We start from the raw sequence: 14,819 nt of genomic DNA, 5'->3' as shown, positions 1-14,819 counted from the left end.
GATTTGTGTGTTGGAACCCTTGCTGGTAGAGGAGATGGAGTGGTAATGGGTAAGACCATGAAAAGAGAGACCTGGAGAGAGGAAGCTATTGCCTAAGCAGGGGACACCTGAGGACCTAAAGGAAGGCTCTAAAGTAAGGCTGGAAGAAGGGAATTGAGTCAAGAAAGATTAGAAGGTAGTATTAACAAGGTGTGTTGCAATTGACTAAGAGGTGAGGGAGATGGATTTGCAGAGAATGACTCTTGGATTTCTGGAATTTGGGTTGTTTGATGGAGTAGACTAGATTCAGTTTTCTTATCTGTAAAATGGAAAAAATACTTTGCAGATAACATAGGCAAATCTCTTAGCACAAGCATATGGTTGTGACTCAATAAATGCTCATTCTTTTTGCTTTCCCCCATTTTGTTTCTGTTTCCTCCATTCTGTCAATGTAGGTCTTTGTTTGGTTAGTTCTGCCTTTGGAACGCGTTTCTTTGCTGTGTCCCATACTTCCCACTGTGACTGCTGCATGGGTGACTCCCAGATCCTTCTCTCCAGCCCTGATCACGCTTGTATGCATTTTCGACTGTGTTCTGGTCATCTCCATGGCCTCTCACCCTCACAAGGGAGAACCACCCCCAAATTTTTTCTCCTCTTGAGGTCCATGTGCCTGTTGATGGCACTGTAATCTTCTCCGTCAGTTTGGCTACAAATCATTTTCTCTAGTTGAAAAAACACATCCACCTCTAGTGGTTTTGAGTATTTCAGAATCATTTCGATGCCTTTCTCTTCCTCTTTCATTTCTTCACATTTGGTGAATATTTGGCCTCTGTTTAATTATCTCCATAACATTATACACACAAGTTTCTTTTTCTATCTCATTGTTACTTCCCTCATCAGGCCTTTATTAGTTCCCATCTCAACTATGACGCTGGTTCCCTGTCTCTGGTTTCCCTTCCTTTCAAGTCATCTTGCCACGACTGCCAGACCAAGCTTCTGGAAGCTCTGATTGGATCACCCCTGTTGCCTTGTGGCTTCTCCACACCCACTGGATCAAGCCCAAGCTCCTAAGCCTGTCATTTAAGGCACTGCATATCTAAACCCCATGTACTGCTCTGATTTTATCTCCCCACATCCTTGTAGAAAAATGGGGCAATTCTCTGCACATTTGGTATCATCTCTGTGTCTTCCCTGGTGGAAATTGTGCTTACTCTTCAAGGCACAGTTTGTGAATCCTGCCTAACTTTCATCAAACCAGTTAATTCTTTTTCATATCACATAGGACTCAGTGCTTATTTATTTTATTTTATTTTTTTGAGACAGAGTCTCACTCTACCTCCCAGGCTGGAGTGCAATAGCATGATCTCGGCTCACTGCAACCTCCACTTCCTGGGTTCAAGTGATTCTCCTGCCTCAGCCTCCACAGTAGCTGGGACTACAGGCACACGCCACCATGCCCAGCTAATTTTCATATTTTTAGTAGAGACGGGGTTTCGCCATGTTGGTCAGGCTAGTCTTGAACTCCTGACCTCAAGGGTTCCTCCTACCTTGGCCTCCCAAAGTGCTGGGATTACAGGCGTGAGCCACCACGCCTGGCTGGTGGTTATTTAAAATGATCTATGTACACTTCTTATCTCTCCTACTAGATTTAATCTCCTTGAGGTGCCTCCATCTCTGTAACCCTCAAAATGCCTTCTTCATATTCAGTATATGTTTGTGAATGGAGTGTATACTCTCCTCATCTTCCCGAAGCATACAGGCATGACCTTTGCTTTTCCAAATACCCATTCCCAAGGGTCTGTGACACAAGACAGTGAGAAGGTGAAGGACAGCTTACTTTCCCCTGCGGATCCTCTTGCAATTTAATACACAGGAGCGTGACAATGCTACACAGTCAGGTTCTTATTTAAATTCCTGGTGGCTGAGCCCAGCAGCATGTGGTGGGTTTGATTTAGTCTGTACAGCACTTAACTCTTTCTATGGATGAAAGACGAAAGTGGATAAAAGTTCTCATGGACTGTATGGAAACGAGATAGATTGAGAAATTAACTCATATGTTGTGCAGTTATACAGAGCTCTAGGTACCAGTCTGATTTTTCCTTATAGAATCTAGAACATAACTGACATACTTCTTGGGTACTTTCAGACACATAGCCAAACACGTAGCCAGGTGATTCATTTGGTAAATTCCATAAGGTCTGCCCTGCCCTGGAATGGCTTCTCAGCAAGGCTGTCTCAGCTAGGCTGGGAAGGAGGTGGCTTTCAGTTCCGGTTTCCAATCAGTGACTTCCAAGAACTGGTTAAGAAGCAGGAAGAATAGAAAGAGTTAGATGGTTTCTGTGTTGGGCTAAAAAAAAACCTCTCAGATACCCAGTTCCTACAATGCATGTCTCCTGGCAGCCAGACAAGGAAGGAGAGAAACTGTGAAGGGTGCCAGGGTGCCAACAGGAGCACTCGTGTTCTTGGCAGAGCTCAGAATAGCGTTCGCAGCTCTCAGTGATTCATCATCCGCAGGCCTGCCCACTCGTGATCCGAGTGACTGAGGACAGGGTGAGTCAGGCGGCTCCCTCTCTTCATCACCCTTCCTCCATGGCTCGATTCTGTGCCCTCCCTGGGCCCTATGGGCTGCCTAGCAGAGGGGAGACCGATGTTGCGGGGGGACGCTGCCAGCGAGGAAAGGGTGCCTGCTCTGGGGTCTGTGCCAGGGTGAAGGACTCCCGGCTCCCCTCTGCGTTAAGCCCTAGGCACGTTTAGAGAAGAGGGGAATCTTCACTGCCAGCTCTAGGGACGGGTCTGATGGTGGGGCCTGCTTAGCCCCAGCGAGCTACTCAGTGCTCCTGCATTGATCTAGACACCACCCCTCATCATCATATCTGCCCCTCTTAAATCTAATCTGCATTCTGTTCTCTTTCTCCCACTCTTTTCTGTTTATTCTTTTCTTTCTTCCCTTGCTCAGCAAGAATGATATTTATTTAAGACATCACAGCTGTTAAATGTTTGCCTCTGGGGATAGTTTTTCAGCCAGGTGCCCCCGTGCCTCTTGGCTGGTCCACAACCGATTGCTGGCCATGATGGGAGGGGGTGGCCCACTGCCCTCAACACTGAACTCCCTAGTGTGGGTCCAGGCCCGGGGCTCGTCACAGCTACCCTGCTTTGACCCACAACACAATCACAGGTTGAAAAACCATCCTAGTGCCATAATAGGCTTAGAAAGGGATCATTCTTCATCTGGTCAGCCAGAGCCAGGCCACAGGCTGCGTGGTTTCCCTCAGCGAGGCTCTCGCTGGGTGTCCCACTTTACTTCTGCAGCGAAAAAGCCGTTTTACCTCTTTTGCCACTTTCACAAAACACTATCTTGGATCCACTCAAGTGAAAGCTGTGAAGTGTCCTCGTTCCTCCCTCACAGAGGGAGCTCCTAGCCTTGCAGCCCTGCGTGTGTCTGTCACTTACCAGCAGCGTGCCAGGACACTGCAGACATCCAGGTTCGGGGACTTGTCTAGGAAGCCATGGCTCTGTGTGGGTGAGCACAGGAATGTACTGCTTCAGAGCGTTCCTGCCTTCCCTTCCCTGTTGCTGCAGAGCACACATGCTGCGGGGAGAATGCAGCTTTAGTAACAAAATATCCAAATATACTTATTTCCAAAAAGAGCAACGCAAGATGAAGAATGGGGTGCTACGTGGATGATGTCCTGCGTAAGGAGAGAACACAGGAGGAGCTTGAGTGCGAATAATGTTTCACTTTTTGTCCAGGAGTCAAAACTTACAATAAATACGACCAGGTCTCCAGATCACAGTGAATTCCAAACCCCCGTGGACCACCCACTTATTTCAAACATGTTATGTAACATTGTAAAGCACAAGGGATAGGTAAAATTCACAGCCCTGGGACAATTCGGGGCACTTAGATGTGAAATGTTTGGAAATTGCTTTCATTTTTCTCATCAGAGCCATCCCGTGAAATAGATAGGACAGAGACTTCGCCCCATTGAGAAGCAAGGACGCTGAGGCACAGCGAGATTGTCATTCAGCATAGATTCCAAAGCGCACAGACTTGGTTAGCACAGTCGGGCTTAGCCCCCTGATCTGTGTTTGATTTCTGTCACACTGCTCTTTTTTCAGTAAACCTCTTTCACATAAGAGATGAAACCAACCCACCACTAATACGACCTGTGCTCTGGGCTGTTTAATTAAAGTCGGAATGAGTTTTACTGAATTTACATGCCCTTCCCTAGAACTCCATATATTCCATTTGGAATTTGTACAAAGTCCTAAGAGCAGGCTCCCTCTCTGCAATTGCTCAGGACTCAACTCCTTTGGAGATCTCCTGACCTCGTGATGTGCCCACCTTGGCCTCCCAAAGTGCTGGGATTACAGGCATGAGCCACCGCGCCCAGCCCCCATTTTAACTATTATTAAGTGTACAATGTAGTGGCATTAGTTACTTTTGCAATGTTGTGCAAACATCAGCCACTGTTTCCAAAACGTTTTCATCACCCCAAGCAGAAACTGTACCATTAAGCAAGAACTCCTAGGCACCTCCACTCACCTCCCTGCCCCAGCCCCTGGTAATCTCTTATCTACTTTCTGTCTGTATGAATTTGCCTGTTCTAGGTATTTCACATAGTGCAGTCATATAATATTTGTCCTTTTGTGGCTGGCTTATTTTACTTAGCATAAGATTTCCAAGATTCGTCCATGTTGTAGCATGTATTGGAACTGAACTTTTTTTTTAATGGCTGAATATTGAATTGTGTGACTATATCACATATTATTTATCAGTTCATCTGTTGATAGACACTTGGATTGTTTCCACTTTGGGTTGCAGTGAACATTGGCCTACAAATATCTGTTTGAGTCCCTGTTTTCATTTCTCTGGGGGAGTATACCCGGGAGTGGAATTGCTGCATTGTATGGTAATTTTATGCAGCATTTTGAGGAACCTACTATAGAGTTTTAAAATTCAAATTAATTAACAACTTTAAAAAATGAAGAATTCCACACAAAAATTAGATTCTTTTTCAACTTCTTCCTTTTTTTTTTTTTTTTTCTGAGATGGAGTCTTGCTGTGTTGTCCAGGCTGGAGTGCAGTGGCATGATTTCAGCTCACTGCAACTCTGCTTCCTGGGTTCAAGCAATTCTCCTGCCTCAGCCTCCTGAGTAGCTGGGACGACAGGCACCCACCATCACTTCCAGCTAATTTTTGTATTTTTAGTAGAGACAGGGTTTCACCATGTTGGCCAGGTTGGTCTCGAACTCCTGACCTCAGGTGATCCGCCCACCTCGGCATCCCAAAATGCTGGGATTACAGGCATGAGCCACCATGCCCAGCTCAGAATTTTTTTCAACTAATCTTGACATTCCTGGGTCCACCTACAGTGATATGATCTGCTGGGGAAAGTGGAAACTGCCTCCTCTAGATGGGGCATCTGGTATCCAGCTTGACAAAGCCCTCACCCAGCTGGCATCAGACATTGGTCCCTGCCTGGGCCCTGCTCTGAGGCTTTGCTCCAATCCCCTCCCTTCATGAGGTTTTCCAGTCCCCCTCACACAATCACTCCTTCCCTCTTATGTTCATACTCTCTCATTATTTGTTTACATGCCAGACCTCTCTCCATCTTGGCTGTGATAGTCTGAGGGCAGAGCACTTGTCTTTTCACCTCTGATTTACCCAGGACCAACAGACACATTGTTGGTGCTCAAAGTCTTTGTCAAATTGAAGTTTTAAATTGATGGCTCATGCTTGTAATCCCAGAGACTCAGGAGGGTGAGTCAGGAGGATCACTGGAGGCCAGGAATTCAAGGCTACAGTGAGCTATGATTGTACCACTGCGCTCCAGCCTGTGTGACTGAGTGAGACTTCAACTCTAAATAGATAGATAGAGGAATAGATAGATAGATAGATAGATAGATAGATAGATAGATAGATAGATAGATAGAAATGGGATAGAACAGAATAGCTGAAGGTTAGGTCAGGACTAATTGGTACAGTTACCACTGACTGAATCAAGCAGGTGCTAAATTGCACTGTAAAATATTATAAGAAGAGGGGAAAAAACTAAAATTGGGGAAATGAGTTACAGATTACAAGCAATGAAAGAAGAGCTAAACACTTCCTCATATGGACTGTTTCTTCATTTAGGGTTTTCTTTTTTATCACTCTTGGTGTAGTCTCATCAAAGACATGTAAAAGGTGATTTGTGGAACTGAGCATGATTGTGTGTGTCTGTAGTTCCAGCTACTCTGGAGGTTGAGGCCAGAGGATCGCTTGAGCCCAGGAGTTTGAGTCCAGCCTGGGCAACATAGCGAGACCCCTGTGTCTAAATAAATAAATAAAAGGTGGTTTATGGAAAACAGGTACAATATCATAGAACAAGCCAAAAAGAAACAGGATCAAAATGTAGTATCTCTATACAAATGCAAAAGAATGAGTTTGGATCCCTACCTCACACCATATATTAAAAAATTACTCAAAGTGGATCATACATCTAAATGTAAGAGCTAAAACTAGAAAACCCTTTGAAGAAAACATAGGACTAAATCTTTGTGATATCGAGTCAGGCAATGGTTTCTCAGATCCACACCAAAAACACAAGCAACAAAAGAAAAAATAGATACACTGGACTTTATCCAGTTGAAAACTTTTGTGTTTTGCAGGACACCAGGAAGAAAGGAAAAGACAGCTCACAGATGGGAGAAAATATTTGCAAATCATATACCCAATAAGGGACTTCTGTCCAGACTATATAAAGATCTTTTACAACTCAACAATGACAAAAAGACATGACCCAATTGAAAAACAGGCAAAGGATCTGAAGACACATTTCTCCAAAGAAGATTTACAAATGGTCAATAAGCACATTAAAAAAGCTCAACATCATTAGTCAGTAGGGAAATATAAATAAAAACCACAATGAGATATCACTTTACACCCACCGGGTTGGCTATAATAAAAAAGATGGAGAATAACAAGTGTAGTGAATTTATGGAGAAATTAGAATTTTCATACATTGCTGGTAGAATAGTAAAGTGTTATAGCCACTTTGGAAAACAGTTTGGTGGTTCCTCAAAATGTTAAACATGACTGGTATGGTGGCTTACACCTGTAAGCCCACCACTTTGGGAGGTGGAGGTTGCAGTGAGAGGTGGGGGTTGCAGTGAGCTGAGATTGCTCCACTGCACTCCAGCCTGGGCAACAGAGTAAGACTCCATTTCAAAAAAAAAAAAAAAGTTAAACATAGAGTTACCAGGCCGGGCATGGTGGCTCATGCCTGTGGTCCCAGCACTTTGGGAGGCCAAGGTGGACAGATTGCTTGAGCCCAGGAGTTTGAGAGTAAGCCTGAGCAACATGGCAAAACCCTGTCTCTACAAAAAATACAAAAGTTAGCCAGGCATGTTAGTGCACACCTGTGGTCCCAGCTACATTGGAGGCTGAGGCAGGAGGATCACTTGAGCCCAGGAGGTCAAGGCTGCAGTGAGCCATGTTCATACCACTGCACTTCAGCCTGGACAACAAAGTAAGATCCTGTCTCAACAAAACAAAAACCCAAGACATAGAGTTATGTTCAAAAAAATTCTACTCTTAGGCATATACACAAGAGAAATGAAAACATATGTCCACACAAACACGTGTACATGAGTGTTCATTGTGGGATTATTCATAATAGCCAAACGATGGAAACAACCCAAATGTCCATCAACTGATAAATGGATAAATAATATGTGGCATATCCATGCAATAAAATATTACTCAGCCATGAAAAGGATTAAAGTGCTGATACATACTTTAGCATAAACCCACCTTGAAACATTTTGCTAAGTGAAAAAAGAAGCCAGTTACAAAAGACTAGCTATTTTATGATTCCCTTTATATGAAATGTTCCAAATAAGCAAATCTATTGAGACAGAAAGCAGATTCGTGGTTGTCTGAGGCTGGAGTGTTGGGGAGGAGGGAAATGAGGAGTGACTGCTGATGGGTACAGGGTTTCTTCTGGGGGTGATGAAAATGTTCTAAAATTAGATTGTGGTGATGGTTGCACAACTGTGTGAATATATTTAAAACCACTAAATAAAAAATTGTAAAAAAGAGAAAACAAAGCAAGCAGACAAAAATCACTGAACTGTAAAAGAACTGAAAGAGGACCCAGATATAAAACACTATTCATTCCTTTTACATAAGTAATAAAATACTCCTCAGAGGTGACCGAAAAAATGCGTCTGAAGTCGTTTACACTAAAGCTTTACAGATGACCTGGCATGGTGTGTTGTTTGCTTTAAAATGCTCCACATACTGCCCCATGCAAAGTGACCTTGGCTGGGGGCTAGATGAAATACAATGGGCAAAATTCTTCATCAAAGCTGGGGACGGACACATGGGTGTTCATTACGCCACTCTATTTTTGTGAATGTTAATTTTTCTTCCATAATAAAAGTTAAAAAAAAAAGAGACAGAATGAAAGCATCTGTAATCTGCAGTTCAGTAGTTACACATAAAATGTGCATTTGTGTGTGTGTGTGTGCATTTGGGGAGCTGTGTGTGGAGGTCTGTGGCTGTGGACTGACACACCTGTGTTTCTGTGAACCTGCATTTCTGTGGACAAGGGCAGGGAGGGATTACCGGAAGGAGAGGAGAGGACAAAGCCATCTGGGGATGTGTGACTTTGCTAGGGCTGTGTAAAAATGACCACAACCTGGGGAGCTTAAAACAACAGCAATTTCTTTTTCTTTTTTTTTTTTGGAGACCGAGTCTTGCTCTGTTGCTCAGGCTGGAGTGCAGTGGCATGATGATGGCTCACTGCAATCTCTGCCTCCTGGGTTCAAGTGATTCTCCTGCCTCAACCTCCCAAGCAGCTGGGATTACAGGTGTGTGCCAACATGCCTGGCTAAATTTTGTATGTTTAGTAGAGACGGGGTTTCACCATGTTGGCCAGGCTAGTCTTGAACTCCTGACCTCAGGTGATCCACTGCCTCAGCCTCTCAAAGTGCTGGGATTATAGACACGAGCCGCTACGGCCAACAAAAAACAGCGATTTCTTCTGTCACAGTTCTGGAGGCTGGAGGTCTGCAGTCAAGGTCTCTGTTGGGCTGGCCTCCTGAAGACTCCAGTGGGGAATCCTTCCTCGCCTCTTCCAGCTTCTGGTGTCACCAACAATCCTGGGTGGTCTGTTGCTTGCAGATGCACCGCTCCAATCTCTGCCTCCGTCATCACGGGACATTCTCCCTAGATCTCTTCACATTGTCTTCCCTCTGTGTGTGTGTATCTCTGTCTCTGTTTCCTGATCTTATAAGGACCCCAGTCATATTGGAGTAGAGCCCACTCTAATTAAGTATGACCTCATTTAAATTTGATTATATCTGCAAAGATCCTATTTCCAAATAAGGTCACATTTACAGGTAGTGGGGGTTAGGACATCAATATATCTTTTTAGGGGACATATTTAACCTACAAAAGGGCAGAAGGCAGGATAAGCAGAGACAGATTCTTATACTGTAAATCCAGAGAGCTGAAGCCCCAGCTGCCCCATAGGCAGGCTGCAGAGGACACAACATTTACAGTGATTAGACTTGACCTTAACACATCATTCGCTGGCCAACTTTATATTTTCCAAACGGAGACAAGCCTTTTCTGGAACCCATTTCCCACTCAGCAGTTTGGACTGAGGAGTGACACATCTAGACCCTTCCAGTCGATCAACCCGTTTCACTAGAAAGGTTTTGGGGATAATTCTAATGTGTATTCACTTAAGAAATGTTTCAGGCCAGGTGCAGTGGCTCACACCTGTAATCCTAGCACTTTGGGAGGCCGAGGCTGGTGGATCATGAGGTCAGGAGTCCAAGACCAGCCTGGCCAAGATGGTGAAACCCTGTCTCTACTAAAAATACAAAAACTAGCCGGGCGTGGTGGCAGGTGCCTGTAATGCCAGCTACTCGGGAGGCTGAGGCATAGAATTGCTTGAATCCAGGAGGCGGAGGTTGCAGTGAGCCGACATCGCGCCACTGCACTCCAGCCTGGGTGCCAGAGAAAGACTCCATCTCAGAAAAAAAAAAAAAAAGAAATGTTTCAGAAAAAGCTAGTTTCTTACTCTTTGACACAGACATGTCCGTTTAGAGTTTATCTTCTGAGCTGGCTGCTAAAGTTATTTTAGACTCTACAGTTAAATTGACCCAGAAATAATTCCTCCTTTGAAAGTTCCTTTGCAAAGTTATTCACTCTGACTCTAACTCCAGGTTACATTGTGCTGTTCTTTGCTCTTTAATCTCTCTCTGGCCTTTCACCAAAAGCAATAAAATCCGACTTCCGTATTAAATGGTACTTGTATATAATATTATTCAAGTAAACCAGATGTCTGATAATTGCAATATATTTTCATATGATTGTTTGAAGAGTTTCATGGAAAAAGTGCAAGCCCCTCATACTTCCCGAACTGTGTGAGCTGTTTACTGTTGAGAACTTTCCAGAGGGTGTTGGAGGGAGCAGAAAGCTGAGGAGAAGGAGCTGGACTTCGGGCTTTGTTTGCCTGTACTCTCTCCACAGTTATCTTCAACCTATATTTCAGCTCCAATCCATAGGAGTCATTTGCAACCCATCTGTTTTCCTCCCTTTGCTCCCAGGAGTGCGGAAAAAGTCACGAGCAGGGAGGAGCTAAAGTTTTGCAGAGGATAGGGAGAAGGTTGGCTTGACCCAAGTGGAGACAGAGGAGGGTGGGGTTTTTTTGTTGTTGTTTTTCTTCTTTTCTTCTTCTTCTTCTTCTTCTTTTTTTTTTTTTTTTGAGACAGAGTTTTGCTTTTGTCGACGAGGCTAGAGTGCAATGGCATGATCTCGGCCCGCTGCAACCTCTGCCTCCTGGGTTCAAGTAATTCTCCTGCCTCAGCCTCCTGAGTGGCTGGGATTACAGGTGCCCGCCACCGCACCCGGCTAATTTTTGTATTTTTGGTAGAGACAGGGTTTCACCATGTTGGCCAGGCTAGTCTCGAACTCCTGGCCTCAAGGGATCCACCCGCCTCGGCCTCCCAAAGTGCTGGGATGACAGGCGTGAGCCACCGTGCCTGGCTGAGAGCTGGGATTTGAACCACTGTCAGTTCCTGAACAGAGATTTAAGAGATTGATGAGCACTAGATGACATCTTAATCCTCCATCATTGCTGGTACTTATGTAGACATGGGAGAATAGGAGGATAACAGTATCCAAACAGGCTGATAGTATTTCAAGAGCTTCCAAGTGTTGCTTGAGTCCTCAGGGCTGGGCATGGTGCTAACAGCTTTATGTGCATGGGGCACCTGCCAGCTGCCCTGCTTCTCTATCCTATGTGCGATGGGAATTCATTCTTTTACCTGGCATGGGCTCTTCCATTTTGCTTTTCAAAAACCCACATTTACAATAGACTTTCATTTTTACAGTAAAGCGTACCATAGAATCACTTTACATTGCAAGTTTTGCCTCCTCCTATAGTGCAATTAATCTACTCTATTCAATTGGCAGAAAGTCTGTTTACAAAGAGCTCTGTGAGAGGACACTTCTCTTCAAAGCACGGAAACAGAAATAACAGAAAGACTCAGCTTCATTGATGGCCCACTTACCACAAGCAATATTTAATGCAATATAATTAATTGTACTTCTAGAAAAGACTGGACTGAGGTCCTGGGAGCTTTTTATAACCTATTGAAAGACACCAGAGACTCTCCCCCTAACGTCTAGCCAGAACCCGCCCCTATCCCACAATACAGCCAGGCGCACTTTTTTTTTTAAGCTATCCATTAAAAAAAAAAAGATTTTCCAAGGCGAGCACATTATTTCCTTTGTTAGTTTGGATCAGAGTCTGATATCCCTAACAAGTCAAAGTTGTTCTTTTTAGCCCTTCCGACAATTTGAGTCTGTTCCTTTGAAGTTGTGTTCTCGGTGGTGATGGAAAAGAGACTCACCTTTCAGCGTATGGAAACTCTGTTCCATTCCTGTGAACTGTTAATGCGCACATTTAAATCATTGCTACTTTCTTCTCTGGTGTTAGTTTCTGACCTCTTGGTTATTTTCTGTTTTCCATTGGACTTTTCGGTTGCTCCCTGTTTCTTTTTAAAAGTAGCACCTCAGTCTGTTCACACTAGAAAATGTTTGGCTTATTTTGCATGTCCCTTTTCTCAAAGGATAAAGGGAAGAACCGTTTCTACGAATTGCTGACATCTCTGTGGAGGCCAGCCACTAAGTGAAGGAAAGCGTGGCCACGACTTGCAGGGGATCAGAGGCCCCCAGGCTCCTTCAGGCCAAGTGACATCCAGGTGAGGGCTTCTTGCTTCTTTTAGATCCATGCTCTGAGCCCAGATGATGGTCTTGGATGGCTGCTGTAGTCAGGACTCTAGCCAACCTAACCCACGTGCCTTATGTTAACTTACAGTATTAAGCAAACATTTGCTTGTTAATCTACAATCTTTTGTTGTTGTTATTGAGGTGGAGTCTCGCTCTGTCGCCCAGGCTGGAGTGCAGTGGCATAATCTCGGCCCACTGTAGCCTCTGCCTCATGGGTTCAACCAATTCTCCTGCCTCAGCCTCCTGAGTAGCTGAGACTACAGGCACCTGCCACCATGCCCGACTAATTTTTGTATTTTTAGTAGAGACGGGGTTTCACCATGTTGGCCAGGCTGATCTCAAACTCCTGACCTCAAGTGGTCTGCCTGCCTCAGCCTCCCAAAGTGCCAGGATTACAGGTGTAAGCCACTGTGCTTGGCCTAATCTACGATCATTATTCCAAGTTCTTGCCACTACCCTTAAGCAGGTTCTGTGTGAGTGGTCCTCTTGATCTGCAGTGGACTGCTGCTTTAACTTGCCCGAGTAACAACTATTATACCACATCCTTGTGTCCTGCAATGCAGTTTAGACACATGAGAAAATAGTATGAACCTTAGCCCAGTGCAGTGGCTCATGCCTGTAGTCTCAGCACTTTGGGAGACCAAGGTGGGAGGATCACTTGAGCCCAGGAGTTCGAGACCAGCCTGGCCAACATAATGAGACTCCATCTCTACTAAAAAAAAAAAAAAAAAAAAAAATTGACCAGGCATGGTGGTGCATACCTGTGGTCCTAGCTACTCAGGAGGGAGGATGGGAGGTTGAGGCTGCAGTGAGCTGTGATCATGTCACTGCACTCCACCCTGGGTGACAGAGCAAGACTCTGTCTCAAAAAGAAAAAAGAAAGAAAGAAAAAAAGCCGGGCATGGTGGCTCATGCTTGTAATCCCAGCACTTTGGGAGGCCAAGACAGGTGGGATCACCTGAGATCAGGAGTTCAAGACCAGCCTGGCCAACGTGGTGAAACCCCGTCTCTACTAAAAATACAAAAATTAGCCGGGCATGGTGGTGGATGGCTGTAATCCCAGCTACTTGGGAGGCTGAGGCAGGAAGATCGATTGAATCCGGGAGGCGGAGGTTGCAGTGAGCTGAGATCGTGCCATTGCACTCCAGCCTTGGTGACAGAGCAAGACTCCATCTCACAAAAAAAAAAAAAAAAAAAAAAAAAAAAAGAGGATATAGAACCAGCCTTGTAGATTTTGTGTCAGCTCTCAGGGGACTTCCTGCACCACTTGGACTATCATTCTTCCAGATCAGGTGTCCCCAGGGATCATCTGCAGTGGTTACAAACAACACTTCACAAAATGTTAATAACCACAAATTTATTTTAATGTGTATTAGAAAAAAATATGGCTGGGCATGGTGGCTCATACCTGTAATCCCAGCACTTTGGGAGGGCGAAGTGGGTGGATCACTTGAGCCCAGGAGTTCAAGACCAGCCTGGGTGACATGGCAAAATTCTGGCTCTACAAAAACACAAAAATTAGCCAGGTGTAGTGGCACACGCCTGTAGTCCCAGCTACTTGGGAAGCTGAGGTGGGAGGATGGCTTGAGCCTGGGGGGCAGAGGTTGCTGTGAACTGAGATAGTGCCACTGCACTCCAGCTTGGGCAACAGAGTGACACCCTGTCTCAAAAAGAAAAATTATAACATGCACATAAAACCTGAGACATGCACTTTCTTTTCAAAAGTCATCAAAGTTAAAAAGTGAGTCCTATTTAGAGACTATTAACTAGGTAACTCTAGGAGGCAGCGTGTGACTACAGAGAACACCCTGAAGGCCTAGAACTCCTTATGGGGAGGCTCTGAAGGCCACCCCAAGCCCTTTCATTTTTCACTCCTCCGTCTTCATTACTCCTTCTCTCTCCAAGTTCCTCATCTTGTGGGCCTGTTTCTCCTTCCCTTCCTCCCTGTAAGCTTCTCTGGTGGTGCCCTGGGTTTTAAGAGGGAGAAGGAAAGAGGCTCACATTTAGTGATCATGAATTACTTGCTAGAAGGTCACAGATGTAAGGCAGATACTGTCTACTAGTGGGGCTTTGGGTGATTTCTCTGGAGTACTTTTCGAATTTGCACGTGCCTACCATTGTGAGTCACCTGAAGATCTGGTTAAAGTGCAGATTCTAGCCCAGGTGGTCTGGAGTGGGGCTGAGATGTTTGCATTTCTAGCAATCTCCAAATGATGCTGCTGTGGTTGGTTCATGGGCCACACTTGGAGTCACAAAGGTTGATCATGGAGCTCTATTTCTTTTTTCCTTTTTTTTTTTTTTTTTGAGATGCAGTCTTGCTCTGTCGCCCAGGCTAGAGTGCAGTGGTGCAATCTCGGCTCACTGCAACCTCCCCACCTCCCGAGTTCAAGAGATTCTCCTGTCTCAGCCTCCTGAGTAGCTGGGACTACAGGCGCATGCCACCATGCTCAGCTAATTTTTTGTAATTTTAGTAGAGATGGGGTTTCACCGTATTGGTCAGGCTGGTCTCGAACTCCTGACCTCAGGTGATCCACCTGCCTCGGCC

At 44.9% G+C, this 14,819-nt stretch overlaps 1 protein-coding gene across 2 annotated transcripts in view; it reads left to right on the top strand.

Moving 5' to 3' along the window:
• SLC37A3 (solute carrier family 37 member 3) overlaps positions 1-7,069 on the top strand; it is an 86,645-nt gene extending 79,576 nt beyond the window's left edge. For both annotated transcript variants that reach the window (XM_058427230.1, XM_058427222.1), the window contains one exon: positions 6,634-7,069. In XM_058427230.1, the coding sequence (XP_058283213.1) occupies positions 6,634-6,702 (69 nt within the window). In that variant the 3' untranslated portion in view covers positions 6,703-7,069. The remainder of the gene's footprint in view (positions 1-6,633) is intronic.
• Positions 7,070-14,819: the final 7,750 nt, after the last annotated feature.

This window comes from Hylobates moloch, unplaced genomic scaffold (assembly GCF_009828535.3).
Source record: "Hylobates moloch isolate HMO894 unplaced genomic scaffold, HMol_V3 SCAFFOLD_1, whole genome shotgun sequence".
In the NCBI taxonomy this organism is placed as follows: Eukaryota; Metazoa; Chordata; class Mammalia; order Primates; family Hylobatidae; genus Hylobates; species Hylobates moloch.
The sequence above is the reverse complement of the archived record's forward strand: the minus strand, read 5'-3'. Positions and strand labels throughout refer to the sequence as shown.